Source organism: Salmo salar, chromosome ssa09, assembly GCF_905237065.1.
Source record: "Salmo salar chromosome ssa09, Ssal_v3.1, whole genome shotgun sequence".
NCBI classification, from domain to species: domain Eukaryota; kingdom Metazoa; phylum Chordata; class Actinopteri; order Salmoniformes; family Salmonidae; genus Salmo; species Salmo salar.
Window position 1 is genome coordinate 93504911 of NC_059450.1, and position 14995 is coordinate 93519905.

The 14995-nt window shown below is 43.6% G+C and overlaps 1 protein-coding gene across 1 annotated transcript; it reads right to left on the reverse strand.

Annotated features, from left to right (window-relative positions):
• Nucleotides 1-446: 446 nt before the first annotated feature.
• LOC106612285 (matrin-3) lies at nucleotides 447-14889 on the reverse strand. The gene is made up of 18 exons (XM_014213313.2): nucleotides 14422-14889; nucleotides 13163-14150; nucleotides 12917-12978; nucleotides 12725-12763; nucleotides 9263-9339; nucleotides 7135-7184; nucleotides 6910-7026; nucleotides 6547-6672; nucleotides 6282-6407; nucleotides 6072-6196; nucleotides 4810-5854; nucleotides 3570-3651; nucleotides 3404-3447; nucleotides 3067-3210; nucleotides 2818-2948; nucleotides 1838-2601; nucleotides 1292-1413; nucleotides 447-829 (listed from the first exon to the last, which is right to left on the reverse strand). Exons 2-18 carry the CDS (start codon nucleotides 14123-14125, stop codon nucleotides 797-799), a joined length of 4050 nt encoding a protein of 1349 aa, XP_014068788.2. The 5' UTR covers nucleotides 14126-14150; nucleotides 14422-14889; the 3' UTR covers nucleotides 447-796.
• Between the last annotated feature and the right edge of the window lie 106 nt (nucleotides 14890-14995).

Here is a 14995-nt window from a genome sequence, read left to right on the forward strand (position 1 = left end):
TGGGGTAAAACAAATTCTGATTGGTTGGGCCTGGGTACACAGTGGGTGGGCTTGGCTCCCAAGTGGGTTGGTCTATGCCCTCCCAAGCCCAGCCATGACTACGCCCCTGCCCAATCATGTGAAATCCATAAAATAGGTCCTAATGAATACTGACTGGTTTTCTGTGTCCAACAGATGCATATCTGTATTCCCAGTCATGCGAAATCCATACATTAAGTCCCAATCAATGTATTTAAATTGACTGATTTCCTTATATGAACTGTAACTCAGTAAAACCGTTCAAATTGTTGAATGTTGCATTCATATTTTTGTTCAGTATAAAAGGTGGTGATGTTATCATGCTTGAATTATGTTAAAATGACAAAAATGCAATAATGAATGCATGTTAATTAACATAATATTTTATAATGAAGTTCTATTTCAACTCATCTTGAAAACAAATGAGATAGGGTTTTCTAATAGCTTTAATTCCAAGCACAGGACAAACAAATCAAGTTACAGGAAGTAGATCTGAGCTATTTTAACACAAACATAACAATATATGTAGGTAGGTGCTGTACATTTGTTCATATAAACCAATACAGATTAACGTAATCTGCAATCCCATTTATTGTTCTAGGATGAGTTTCACAAAGAGCCTCTCGTGGATTAGGTACACCTGTGGCGTTCTTCTGAGCGTAAAACATGGCAAAATCCCAATTCTTCACACTCCTCCAGAAGTGTGCACTTGTACACTTCCCGTTAAATTGGGTCTAAGACTGCCATCTTGTCAACTTCCTCCAGAGATGGACATCTTTTAGCTAGAGGCTGTGTCTTTACCTGAATGTTCCTGTGAGACAATACAAATCAGACAGCTCAGTAACCGTCCAGGTAAACATCTAATGTACACAGCAAATAACTGCACAGAAATGGTGGTTGAATAATGTAAAGAATACCAGAAATGATCCTACTTTTTCAAACCTATGCACCTGTGATTTACATTATTTGGTAATAGGGACTACAAAAGAGCAGTCGGCCAACTATTGTTTCTATGCTTATGGTAAAGATGCATAGAAAACTCAAGTTTGTATTTATTTATTTAACCTTTATTTAACTAGGCAAGTCAGTTAAGAACATATTCTTACTTACAATAACGGCCTACCGGGCAGAATGACAGATTTTTACCCTGTCAACTCGGGGATTCTATCCAACAACCTTTCGGTTACTGGCCCAACGCTCTAACCACTAGGCTACCTGCCGCCCCAAAAGTGAGATGATTCTGATGAGATTCAATAGGATTCTGGTGACTTACCATAAACTTCAGATAGTGACAGAGGCTGCTGCAGTGTTGGTTCTTTGCTTCGTCCTCATTGACATAGATTACTTGACACAAGTTGCAGAAGTAGCCCATGACAGGTTTAATGAATTCCCTTCCTGTAAGAAACACATAATTTGTTAGAAAACACAGTACTGTACTTCATAAAGACAATGCTTCTTACTACAGTTAATTGCTGCACTTAGTAGTGTTTTCAAAGCAAACAAATAAAAGTTGTTTCAGTGATGAAAGTGGACCAGACAAGTCTAAAAAGGTAATTTAGTAATTATTCTTGAAAGGGGCCAAGACAGTAGCCAGGGTGCTTGTTGGTTTCTACTCTCTTGCCAACTCTTTATGGGATTGTCATGCCATGGAGTTGACAACTGCACAAACAGATCAGGCTATAGAAGGAGACAACAGATCTGGGATCAGGCTATATAAGGAGATACAGATCTGGGACCAGTCTATAGAATGAGACAATAGATCTAGGACCAGGCTACCATGAGAATGCAGTGAGGCTATAAATCACATCAAAACACTTACCCACTGGGTTGTTGGGGTGGAATGATGACTCCATACCAGTCTTCACGTAATCTGGTCCTCTTTCCACATTATCCTCCATCTTGGTTTCTACATTGTCCTCAGTGCTACAGGCCCGCTTCTCATCCTCAGCAGCAGAGACAGGGGCATTGTTTTGGTCTTCACTGTTGGAGAATTTGTCAGTATTCAATTTAGACGCTCCTCTGTCCATGTTTTTGGCTGGATCAGACGATTGATTACTACGCTGTTCGGAGTGTATTTGTCGTGTCCTCTCCTCGTCCTCCTCTTTCGTCTCCTCGTCCTCCTCTTTCGTCTCCTCGTCCTCCTCTTTCGTCTCCTCGTCCTCCTCTTTCGTCTCCTCGTCCTCCTCTTTCGTCTCCTCGTCCTCCTCTTTCGTCTCCTCGTCCTCCTCTTTCGTCTCCTCGTCCTCCTCGTCCTCCTCTTTCATCTCTTCGTCCGTCTCCTCGTCCTCCTCTCGCGTCTCCTCGTCCTCCTCTCTCGTCTCCTCGTCCTCCTCTCTCGTCTCCTCGTCCTCCTCTCTCGTCTCCTCGTCCTCCTCTCTCGTCTCCTCTCTCGTCTCCTCGTCCTCCTCTCTCGTCTCCTCTCTCGTCTCCTCGTCCTCCTCTCTCGTCTCCTCGTCCTTAGCTGCTGACTTTGACTGACTGCTGGTCCATCTCCTTATCCTGCTACTGCTGCTGGTGCTTCTAGTATTGCTGTGATCTTTCTTCTGATCACTTTTAGAATCAGAGTCTGATTCAGGTTTCCACCTGACAAAGTAAGATAATTCCTTTTTTGTCCAGAACTATAAGTTTAGAAACATTTACCTTTAAGATAGATAGGCAGAATTCACTGTACATAAAATATGATCAGACAGGGAGGGATATTACCTATCAGAAGAGACAGAGAAACATCAATTATCAGTGGCTCCCACACAGGATGGGACAGAGTTTGCTACATGTCTGTTTAGCAAAGCAGACACCTACCCTATTGTTAGTCTTTTATATTTCTGAGACCGCAGGATGATCAACTTCTGGCCGTATAATTTACAGCCATCATAACGCAGCTCTCTTAAAGCCTTTGTTGCATCAGAAGACTTCTCCATCTCAATGAAGCCCTGAGAGATAGATGAGAGAGGAGAGAGACCATTGTTACTGAAACACCAAATACGATCAGACTTGTAGTACATCATTAGGATCGACTCCATTTTAGATTTCCTTCTGTTGGGAAAATACCTCTTCACCATTGCGAAGGAGGAAATAGCGGTGCACTCTCCCAAAGCCTTTAACAATCTCCAGGAAGTCACTATCTGTATAGAAGCCTCTAGGAAGGTTTTTGACGTAGATCACTCTACCAGGTGTCTGATCACGTCCTGAGGGCTGAAATGAAAACATTTTACACACGTGTGGTTGTGACAACTTTATTGACAATAGTTAACTCAACCCAGATAATATATGGTGCTAGACTGACCTTTTGCTTTAAACCAGTCTTATCTCATAAGGTTCAATAAACATATTCTAACTGACTCACAGAACACATCAATAACAAGAATAAAAAATACTAATTGCTCACCTTGCTCTTGGATCTGCTCTTAGGCTCATTAATTGACTGGTTATCTGCAATGTAAGATAAACATACAATTAATGACCTTCATAATAACAATGTTACTCTTTCTTTGAAAGTGCTGAAGTTTGAATGTAATCTATGGCCCAGTAGCTAGGTGTTGAGTAGTAATCACCTTGGTCATCAGCTGATGAATCCTGCTCTAGGTCATCCAAAGTGATAAGGTTTTCATGGCCCTCTGGGAAATCATGCTCCTCCTGTGTGACAATGAGGGGAACAAACATCAAAACATAAGGATTTAGGATTTACTGAAACACACAACACGTATGAAACATGACACCTTGTATTTTACAAATTGGGACTATGTTATTTGACTTATTAAATAGCTGAACTACACATTAAAGACCTGACAGAGTATGTACAGATTAACTACATGTTAAAGACCTGACAGAGTATGTACAGATTAACTACATGTTAAAGACCTGACAGAGTATGTACAGATTAACTACATGTTAAAGACCTGACAGAGTATGTACAGATTAACTACATGTTAAAGACCTGACAGAGTATGTACAGATGAACTACATGTTAAAGACCTGACAGAGTATGTATAGATAAACTACATGTTAAAGACCTGACAGAGTATGTACAGATGAACTACATGTTAAAGACCTGACAGAGTATGTATAGATAAACTACATGTTAAAGACCTGACAGAGTATGTACAGATGAACTACATGTTAAAGACCTGACAGAGTATGTACAGATTAACTACATGTTAAAGACCTGACAGAGTATGTACAGATTAACTACATGTTAAAGACCTGACAGAGTATGTACAGATTAACTACATGTTAAAGACCTGACAGAGTATGTACAGATGAACTACATGTTAAAGACCTGACAGAGTATGTACAGATGAACTACATGTTAAAGACCTGACAGAGTATGTATAGATTAACTACATGTTAAAGACCTGACAGAGTATGTACAGATGAACTACATGTTAAAGACCTGACAGAGTATGTACAGATGAACTACATGTTAAAGACCTGACAGAGTATGTATAGATAAACTACACATTAAAGACCTGACAGAGTATGTATAGATAAACTACATGTTAAAGACCTGACAGAGTATGTACAGATTAACTACATGTTAAAGACCTGACAGAGTATGTACAGATGAACTACATGTTAAAGACCTGACAGAGTATGTATAGATAAACTACATGTTAAAGACCTGACAGAGTATGTACAGATGAACTACATGTTAAAGACCTGACAGAGTATGTACAGATTAACTACATGTTAAAGACCTGACAGAGTATGTATAGATAAACTACATGTTAAAGACCTGACAGAGTATGTACAGATTAACTACATGTTAAAGACCTGACAGAGCATGAACTTTACCTCATCAACATATGAAGCATCTGCTTTCTGGTCTTCACCATCTCTCTTTTTCCCCTGTTCTGACACGGTAGCTGAGAACGCTTTCCCCTGTTCTGACCCGGTAGCTGAGAGCTCTTGGATCAAGTCCTCAGCACTCTCCTGCTGTTTCTCTCCCTTCTCTTCCTCTCCTACCTCTTCCTCCTCATCCTCCTCTTCCTCCCCTACTTGCCCCTCTTCCTGTTTCTCCCCTACCTCCTCTAACTCTCCTCCCTCCTCACTCTCTTCCTCATCTTCCTCTCCCTCCACTACTTCTGCCTCCCCTACCTCTTTCTCCCCTACTGGCCCCTCTTCCTCCTCTCCCATGTCAGAGTTCTCCTCCCCATCCTCCCCATACACGGCCATCCCCTCGATGTCGCTGTCCTCTCCGATCACCTCCACCCCCTCGATGTCACTGTCCATATCACAGGCCTCCGTGGCTCCATCCTCCTGGGTCTCAGTTTTTTTCTTCCTCTGGTCAGTCTTGTCGACAGCCTCTTCGGACTTCTCCATCACAGTGGAGGACTGGGATGGGGTCTTATCCTTGGTGGGAGGTTGTGAGCGAGTGGAAGTGGGAGATACCTTGTCCTTCTTGGGGTCTGTTTTACCAGAACCTGGGGTCTTCTCACTGGAGAACCTCTCTTTAGTATGGGAGCGAGGGCTTCTGGAGGTCCGGCTGGAGCTCTGTTTGCTGGGGAATCTTGGCCTGCAAGGGCTTCTGGAAGACCGGCTGGAGCTCTGTTTTCTGGGGGACCTTGGCCTGCGAGGGCTTCCGGATGATCGGCTGGAGCTTTGTTTGCTGGGGGACCTTAGACTGCCTTTACCCCCACCGTTTGATTTCACTCGTTCTTTGTGACGGTCGCTATCCCTCTCTCTACTCCTCCTGCTCTTTGAGGTGGTTGGGGAATCTCTCCTGGGGCTGAGGGACCGCCTTCTGGGGCTTGAGGTTCTCTTCCTCTTAGATCGGTTTTCAGACTTCCTGCTCCTGTCTGGAGACTTCCTGTCTGAAGACTTCCTGTCAGATATGGTCCTGCATGATGGGATGGAAAGAAAGTTCACAGATAACACTTTTATTCCCATGTTTTCTGGCTTTTACAGAGTCTAAAATGAACTATTTCTCCTTTAATACAGTGGTTATAATGGTGACATCTACAGTGTCTGACAGTCTGAACTCAGAAGCCATAATCAATGCATGTTTGCACGCAAAACAAAAAGTAATGGCACAACAGCGGGGCGCATCAACTTACGGAAGTGTATTATACTCTGATGAGAAGGCCACCTTAATATGTATCTCATCTATTTTCAGGTGTTTGGACGTATGGTATCCAACCAGCTTCTGTGCATCCAGTGCATTTGTCATTTCCACAAATGCCTACAAGGACAAAACACTGTAAGCAAATTATAATAGACTATAACACCGACCCAAAAAAATGTCAAAGCAAAATGCAGTTTAATACCTGCGTAGGTAAGAATAAAGATTGCTCCACAGGTCCAAATCTTTTAGCTACGGCCAGTAACTCTCTCTTCCACGGGACAGACTCTTTACCAGATGGCACAGGGGTAAAACGCAACACCCGGGAACTCTATATGGACGTAAATGTATTTATTTAACTCATTGAATAATACTCTGTGTGTGTGTGTGGTTGTTTTAGAGAAAATCCTCAATTACCCTTTTAACCAAACTTAACTAAAATGTCAATTAATTCATCTTATAAAATGTACCTGCAGGAAATTAAATGTTGAAGAGACAGAGAAGGTGGCTTGTCCTCCTTTCACCATCACTGGGTTACTGAGGTAGTATGTAACAATATCGGTGGCCTGGTCCGTTGAGCCCATCTCCACAAACGCCTGAAGATGCAGCGTTACAAGAACCATAAAAACACTATTACTAGCATGGATATCCCTATTGAAGTCAATGAGGCCATGATGGGTGGCGATTCTATTTCTATCCTTACAACATTACTTTTAATGACTATAAGATTTGCATCATTATAATTCAGTCAATGCCCATTTCATAGGAATTGAAAACACATATATTAGCTATTTCTATAGATGGCAGGATGAATAGGCTACTTGTCTTCTTACTAAAGCAGGGAACATGATGATTTTCACAACTTCCCCAAACGGTTTAATCAGGTCCTTCAAACCATCTTCGTTGAGACACTGGGCGGTAAATTTGGCACAAACCACTTTGCCACTCCCCTGGAAAATAAAAGGCAAGTAAACAGACATTGTGAAAACAAAAAAAAAGGGTGAAAACTAGAAAGTAATTCACCAGAACAGCAGGAAGAACAACAATACCTTACTAACCTTTGTCTTAGGGTCTATGGTTTCTCTAGAGCCGCTACTTGACGGTTTACCTACAGGACAATAGAAAAGGTAAGTTAATGGCACGTTATAATAATAATAATTAAAAAATATATTGTACATATAAATCGCACAAAATGGTCGTGTGGATTAGTTAGTAGAGTATGGCGCTAACAATGCCAGAGTTGTGGGTTCAATTCAAAATAAGAAAAATGTATGAAAAGAGTGCTAAATATACAGAGCCTTCAGAAAGTATTCACACCCCTTGACTTTTTCCACATTTTGTTGTATTACAGCCTGAATTTAAAATGGATTAAACAGATATTTTGTCACTGGCCTATACACAATAAAGCCCTACAGGGAAGGTGTTATAATACCCATAAAACCTAGGAGGTCAAACCGGGAAATGGTTCCAATTGTTTTTCCACCAAAGTTTCCCATAGGCGATTTTCGTAACACCTAAAATAAGGACTGTGTTTCATGTAGGCTTACCCTGGCATGACGTTTTGATAACCATGTAAATCTCTCTATCACAAGTATTCAGACCCCTTTTTCCACATTTTGTTACGTTACAGCCTTATTCTAAAATTGATTAAATAAATAAAAATCCTCAATCTACACACAATACCCCATAATGACAAAGCGAAAGCAGGTTTAGAAATGCTTGCAAATTACAAATAAAAAACGGAAAAACCTTATTTACAAAAGTATTCAGACCCTTTGCTTTGAGACTCGAAATTGAGCTCAGGTGCATCCTGTTTCCATTGATCATCCTTGAGATGTTTTTACAACTTGATTGGAGTCCACCTGTGGTAAATTCAATTGATTGGACATGATTTGGAAAGGCACACACCTGTCTATATAAAGGTCCCACAGTTGACAAGGCATGTCAGAGCAAAAACCAAGGCATGAGGTCGAAGGAGTAGTCCGTAGAGCTACGAGACAGGATTGTGTCGAGGCACAGATCTGGGGAAGGGTACCAAAAACATTCTGCAGCATTGAAGGTCCCCAAGAACACAGTGGCCATCATTCTTAAATGGAAGAGAGCTGGTTGCCCGGCCTAGAGCTGGTCGCCCGGCCAAACTGAGCAATCGGGGGAGAAGGGCCTTGTTCAGGGAGGTGACCAAGAACTCAATGGTCATTCTGACAGAGCTCGAGAGTTCCTCTGTGGAGATGGGAGATTCTTCCATAAGGACCACAATCTCTGCAGCACTTCACCAATCAGGCCTTTATGGTAGAGTGGCCAGACGGAAGCCACTCCTCAGTAGAAGGCACGGCAGCCTGCTTGGAGTTTTCCTAAAGGACTCTCAGACCATGAGAAACAATATGTTCTGGTCTGATGAAACCAAGATTGAACTCGTTGAGTTCCAAGTGCCAAGAATGCCAAGTGTCACATCTGGAGGAAACCTGGCACCATCCCTACGGTGAAGCATGGTGGTGGCAGCATCATGCTGTGGGGATGTTTTTCAGCGGCAGGGACTAGGAGACTAGTCAGGATCGAGGGAAAGATGAACGGAACAAAGTACATAGAGATCCTTGATGAAAACCTGCTCCAGGGGGCTCAGGACCTTAGACTGGGGCGAAGGTTCACCTTCCAACAGGACAATGACCCTAAGCACACAGCCAAGACAATGCAGGAGTGGCTTTGGGACAAGTCTCTGAATGTCCTTGAGTGGCCCAACCAGAGCCCAGACTTGAATCTGATCGAACATTTCTGGAGAGACCTGAAAATAGATGTGCAGCGATGCTCCCCATCCAACCTGACAGAGCTTGAGAGGATCTGCAGAGAAGAATAGGAGAAACTCTCCAATACAGATGTGCCAAGCTTGTAGCATCATACCCAAGAAGACCCGAGGCTGTAATCATTGCCAAAGGTGCTTACACAAAGTACTGAGTAAAGGGTCGAAATACTTATGTAAATGTAATATTTTTTTTTATAAATTAGCAACATTTAAAAAATATATATGTTTTGGCTTTGTCATTATGGGGTATTGTGTGTAAATTTATTAAATCGTTCCCCCCCTCATTAATTTTAGAATAAAGCTGTAAGGTAAAAACATGTGGAAAAAGTCAAAGGGTCTGAATACTTTCCCAGTGCACTGTAATAGGTACAATAATGCAGTGAGTTTACCCAAGTAGTTAGTCAACCTATGGGAAGGTCCACCAGTCTTCTCTTCAATGTTCGGTCTCTCTGTGTGGTCACCACCACTGAAGGGATTAAAAAGGCCTGTTGTTAAGATCTTTTCTATATTAATACTAAAGCACATACACTACCGTTCAAAAGTTTGGGGTCACTTAGAAATGTCCTTGTTATCCATGAAAACATACATGACATGAGTAACAAAATGAATAGGAAATATAGTCAAGACGTTGACAAGGTTATAAATAATGATTTTTAATTGAAATAATAGTTGTGTCCTTCAAACTTGGCTTTCGTCAAAGAATCCTCCATTTGCAGCAATTACAGCCTTGCAGACCTTTGGCATTCCAGTTGTCAATTTGTTGAGGTAATCTGAAGAGATTTCACCTCAAGCTTCCTGAAGCACCTCCCACAAGTTGGATTGGCTTGATGGTCACTTCTTACGTACCATACGGTCAAGCTGCTCCCACAACAGCTCAATATGGTTGAGATCCTGTGACTGTGCTGGACACTCCATTATAGACAGAATACCAGCTGACTGCTTCTCCTCTAAATAGTTATTGCATAATTTGGAGCTGTGCTTTGGGTCATTGTCCTGTTGTAGGAGGAAACTGGCTCCAATTAAGCGCCGTCCACAGGGTATGGCATGGCGTTGCAAAATAGAGTGATAGCCTTCCTTCTTCAAGATCCCTTTTACCCTGTACAAATCTCCCACTTTACCACCACCAAAGCACCCCAGACCATCACATTGCCTCCACCATGCTTGACAGATGGCATCAAGCACTCCTCCAGCATCTTCTAATTTTTTCTGCGTCTCGCAAATGTTCTTCTTTGTGATCCGAACACCTCAAACTTAGATTCGTCTGTCCATAACACTTTTTTCCAATCTTCCTCTGTCCAGTGTCTGTGTTCTTTTGCCCATCTTCATCTTTTCTTTTTATTTGCCAGTCTGAGATATGGCTTTTTCTTTGCAACTCTGCCTAGAAGGCCAGCATCCCAGAGTCGCCTCTTCACTGTTAACGTTGAGACTGGTGTTTTGCAGGTACTATTTAATGAAGCTGCCAGTTGAGGACTTGTGAGGCTTCCGTTTCTCAAACTAGACACTCTAATGTACTTGTCCTCTTGGTCAGTTGTGCACCGGGGCCTCCCACTCCTCTTTCTATTCTGGTTAGAGCCAGTTTGTGATGTGAAAGAAGTGAAAGAAGTAGTACACAGCGTTGTATGAGATCTTCAGTTTCTTGGCAATTTCTCACATGGAGTAGCCTTCATTGCCAGAACAAGAATAGACTGACGAGTTTCAGAAGAAAGTTATTTGTTTCTGGCCATTTTGAGCCTGTAATCGAACCCACAAATGCTGATGCTCCTATTTCTTAATAGATTCAAAAAGTTGGTTGAAAATACACTTGCACTTACGAGCTTAGATGGCTCTTGAATTAATCCGGTCTCTGCATATAAATACTTAGGGATATGGTTGGATGATAAACTGTCTTTTAAAATGCATGTTGACGAACTTTGTAAATGGCAACTACAAAAAAATCAGGCTAGGCTTCCTCTATAGAAACAGGACATGTTTGTCCACTACAAATAGAAGACAAATTGTGCAAACTACTTTTATGTCTGTTATAGATTATGGGGATATTATCTACATGCATGCTACGGCATCAACACTTAAATCTCTGGATGCTACTTATCATTGCGCACTTAGGTTTATTATGGGTGCTAGCTACAGAACTCACCACTGTGTTTTATACCAAAATATAGGTTGGACTTCGCTGTCCATGAGACGAGAACAACATGCTCTCGTGTTTGTCTATAAAGCACTTCTGAATAAACTACCTTCTTATTTATCATCACTCATCAACATTAGAATTAGAATTCCTAAAACCAGGTCTCAAGCATGGATTACACTTGAGGCCCATGCGATTTCCACAGAGTTGGGTATGGCTGCCTTTTCCTGTTACGCTCCTTGCCTATGGAATAGCATGCAGATTAAACTTAAACTTGAGACTCTTGACCCCCTTGCCCATTTTAAACATTTATTGGAGGATTTTTATTTTTGTATTGCTTGTAACCGTTTCGGGTAATACAAGTTCTTGTGCTGTTAGGGGAATAACCTGTGTGTAAATGTAACAATCTGCTGCTGTATTTTGTGTGTTATCTGTGATCAATTTGTTTTGTCTTGTGTAGTTTCTTAATCATTGTACCTAAACTGTATGTGTAAACATGTATACGCAGGGCCCAGCTGTAAAAGAGACCTTGGTCTCAGTCTGTGTTCCTTGTTGAAATAAAGGTATATTAATAATAAAAGTGACCCCAAACTTTTGAACGGTAGTGTACACGTGGAGAGATGTGAACGGTAGCGTGCACGTGGAGAGATGTGAACGGTAGCGTACACGTGGAGAGATGTGAACGGTAGCGTACACGCGTAGAGATGTGAACGGTAGCGTGCACGCGTAGAGATGTGAACGGTAGCGTGCACGCGTAGAGATGTGAACGGTAGCGTGCACGCGTAGAGATGTGAACGGTAGCGTGCACTCGTAGAGATGTGAACGGTAGCGTGCACGCGTAGAGATGTGAACGGTAGCGTGCACGCGGAGAGATGTGAACGGTAGCGTACACGCGGAGAGATGTGAACGGTAGCGTGCACGCGGAGAGATGTGAACGGTAGCGTGCACGCGGAGAGATGTGAACGGTAGCGTACACGCGTAGAGATGTGAACGGTAGCGTACACGCGTAGAGATGTGAACGGTAGCGTGCACGCGTAGAGATGTGAACGGTAGCTTACACGCGGAGAGATGTGAACGGTAGCGTGCACGCGGAGAGATGTGAACGGTAGCGTGACGCCGGAGAGATGTGAACGGTAGCGTGCACGCGGAGAGATGTGAACGGTAGCGTGCACGCCGGAGAGATGTGAACGGTAGCGTGCACGCCGGAGAGATGTGAACGGTAGCGTGCACGCCGGAGAGATGTGAACGGTAGCGTGCACGCGGAGAGATGTGAACGGTAGCGTGCACGCGGAGAGATGTGAACGGTAGCGTGCACGCGGAGAGATGTGAACGGTAGCGTGCACGCGGAGAGATGTGAACGGTAGCGTACACGCGGAGAGATGTGAACGGTAGCGTGCACGCGGAGAGATGTGAACGGTAGCGTGCACGCGGAGAGATGTGAACGGTAGCGTGCACGCGGAGAGATGTGAACGGTAGCGTACGCCGGAGAGATGTGAACGGTAGCGTGCACGCGGAGAGATGTGAACGGTAGCGTGCACGCGGAGAGATGTGAACGGTAGCGTGCACGCGGAGAGATGTGAACGGTAGCGTGCACGCGTAGAGATGTGAACGGTAGCGTGCACACGGAGAGATGTGAACGGTAGCGTGCACACGGAGAGATGTGAACGGTAGCGTACACACGGAGAGATGTGAACGGTAGTGTACACACGGAGAGATGTGCACTCACTTTCTGGTGGTCTGCATCCGGCAATCCCACTCAGGATACCTAAAACACAGGCACAAGAAGAAGCGATGGAATGACAAAAAGCTGGACAATTTAGGAACTTAATCGATTTAAGCTAGGCCTATTACAATATCAATACTGACAGTACGAGTTCGAAATGTCATGCTGATGAGAGTGGAGAACTGGAAAACTCACATTTTAAGAAGTGTGAGCTGTCCGTCTGCATGTTGAGTTCCATTGGCGTGTGTGAGCCAGTACTGCAACAAAATCAAATAAAAAGATACTGCTACGCATGCTAAAACACAGCCTATGCATTAACTGTATATTATCAGTGGTACAAATAGGCTTAAGATTGCAACACTTTGGACCTTTTCACACACATGAACCTACCTGAGATCCAGATAATGCAGACTCAGAAATAAGAAGAAGTAAGCTACATACCTTTTCAGAGAGCACGGTAATATCACAGACAGAGCACGAATAAGGAAACTTTTGGGGGATTTCTCCGTGGAAGTCAAGAGCAGCCTTCTTGGTGGGAGTGTTGCCAGAGGTGGCCATCTTGATTGTGAAAACTGGGACATCTTGATCTGGGCGTGGTCTGTAGTCTGTAGTCTGTAGTGGTGGGTACCTGTAATCTACTGCTGGTTGGGATGAGTTGGGGGGTTTCCACCTGTTGCTGTTTCCTCCTTGGGCCGTGCTGTAAGTGGACCGAGGAGTTTGGTAACTGCTGGGAGTTTCTTTACCATAGTGGTAGTCCACAACTTGGACAGGTACAGGTTCTAGGCGAGAGCGTGTGTACTGCATCGAGTTGTCATGCCGATCTAGTTGCCAGGGCTCAGCCTGTTCTGTGGGAAGAAGTTGGGAAGGGGGAAGAGAGGGGTGGATGTCCAACGGGTAGTCTAATGTCTGAGAACGACTCCGGTCACCCTGCTCCCACACACGGCCTGGAGGCGGGGTAGCAGAGGGGGGACGAGATGTGGCAGCAGGAGGGTAAGAGATCATAGCTGGATATGGCGACTGCTGTGTCGCCCTCTTCTTCTTCTTGATCTCCAGGACCAGATGTGGTAGGTTCTCCACGGTGATGAGATCCTCAGGCATCTCGGCTAGTAGAGACAAGTCTTTGGGCTCGAGCCCACAGCTGCTCAGGAGAGTTTGGTCTGACCTGTTTAGTGAGGAGGAGTAAGGGTCTGACCAGCTTAGTGAGGAGGAGTAAGGGGACTCTGTGGCAGCGGAGGCTCTGGATGAAGAGTAAGGGTAGGATGGTATTGTGGAATGAGATGGTGGCTCCTGGGACGAAACATTGTGACTGTGGTCTCCAGGGTGCAGGTGATCTGGAGAGTCGAAAGAGCTGGCTTTTAGATCTTTAGCTGGTGATGGTCGTCTGTAGGAGTAGTTGTGAGACATGCTGGAACGTAGACGTATCTAATCTCTGTTGAGAAAGTTGCCAGTGAAGAGATGATGGGTCAAAGAAGCAATCGAGGGAATATGGATTCAATATTAGGCTATTGGGAAAGGTAATCTAAGTTATTAAAAGCACAACGTTGCTGTTTACATTTACTTGAAACGGACACAGGCTGAGCTAGCAAAGCTAACGTCAGCTAGCTACCTTCCTCTCACGTTAGCATTTCTTTTTAAAGATAATTTGTGAATACATACAAACATAAATGTCGGCATATAAGTTAATTCGTTAAGTATCTTACTGAAACCTGTATCGAAATAGCTAGCTAGCTTCCCTGGCGTCTAAACCGGAACCGGAAGTAACCACTTAAAAAAAAGTTGTGTGTTTTCGTAAAAATTGATCTGCATTTCCGAAGTGCTCTGGCCGTTCGTCAATTCAGAGCGTTGTCAGGTTGTCAATTCGTAAATTCAGAGCGTAAACTGGACGCTCTTGCCGAGGAGTGGTGTTGAACCGAGCGGTCTGACCTCACATCAGCAGTCAAGCTAACTTGCTAGCTACTTCCAGACACAAATGAGAGAACACCTCACTGACTATTTTATTTGCCATAGCAGAGCTGTTTTCATGTTATCCAGAGCGTTGGTGGCTGTAACTGTGCTGCTGGCAACATTTTACTGACACCGACCATATTCTACCGGTGTTGAGAGTAAATTCACAAATTATTCTGCGCTCTGGCACTCTCAGACGAGTGTACTATGAGATCGGAGTATATAGCCAGAGCGGATTTACGAACGCACCCATAAAAATCGATTGCAGTTTGTTTACTATATATAAAACAAGAGTATGAATTTATCAGGGGCCATGATTTGTTGTGTGAA

Coding starts and splice junctions, on each gene's coding strand:
- LOC106612285 (XM_014213313.2), bottom strand. CDS start 14,125: ATGTCTCACAACTACTCCTACAGACGACCATCACCAGCTAAAGATCTA. Junction 2,949..3,066: donor TCCTTCGCAATGGTGAAGAG/GTATTTTCCCAA, acceptor TCTATCTCTCAG/GGCTTCATTGAGATGGAGAA. Junction 2,602..2,817: donor TATAAAAGACTAACAATAGG/GTAGGTGTCTGC, acceptor TTACTTTGTCAG/GTGGAAACCTGAATCAGACT.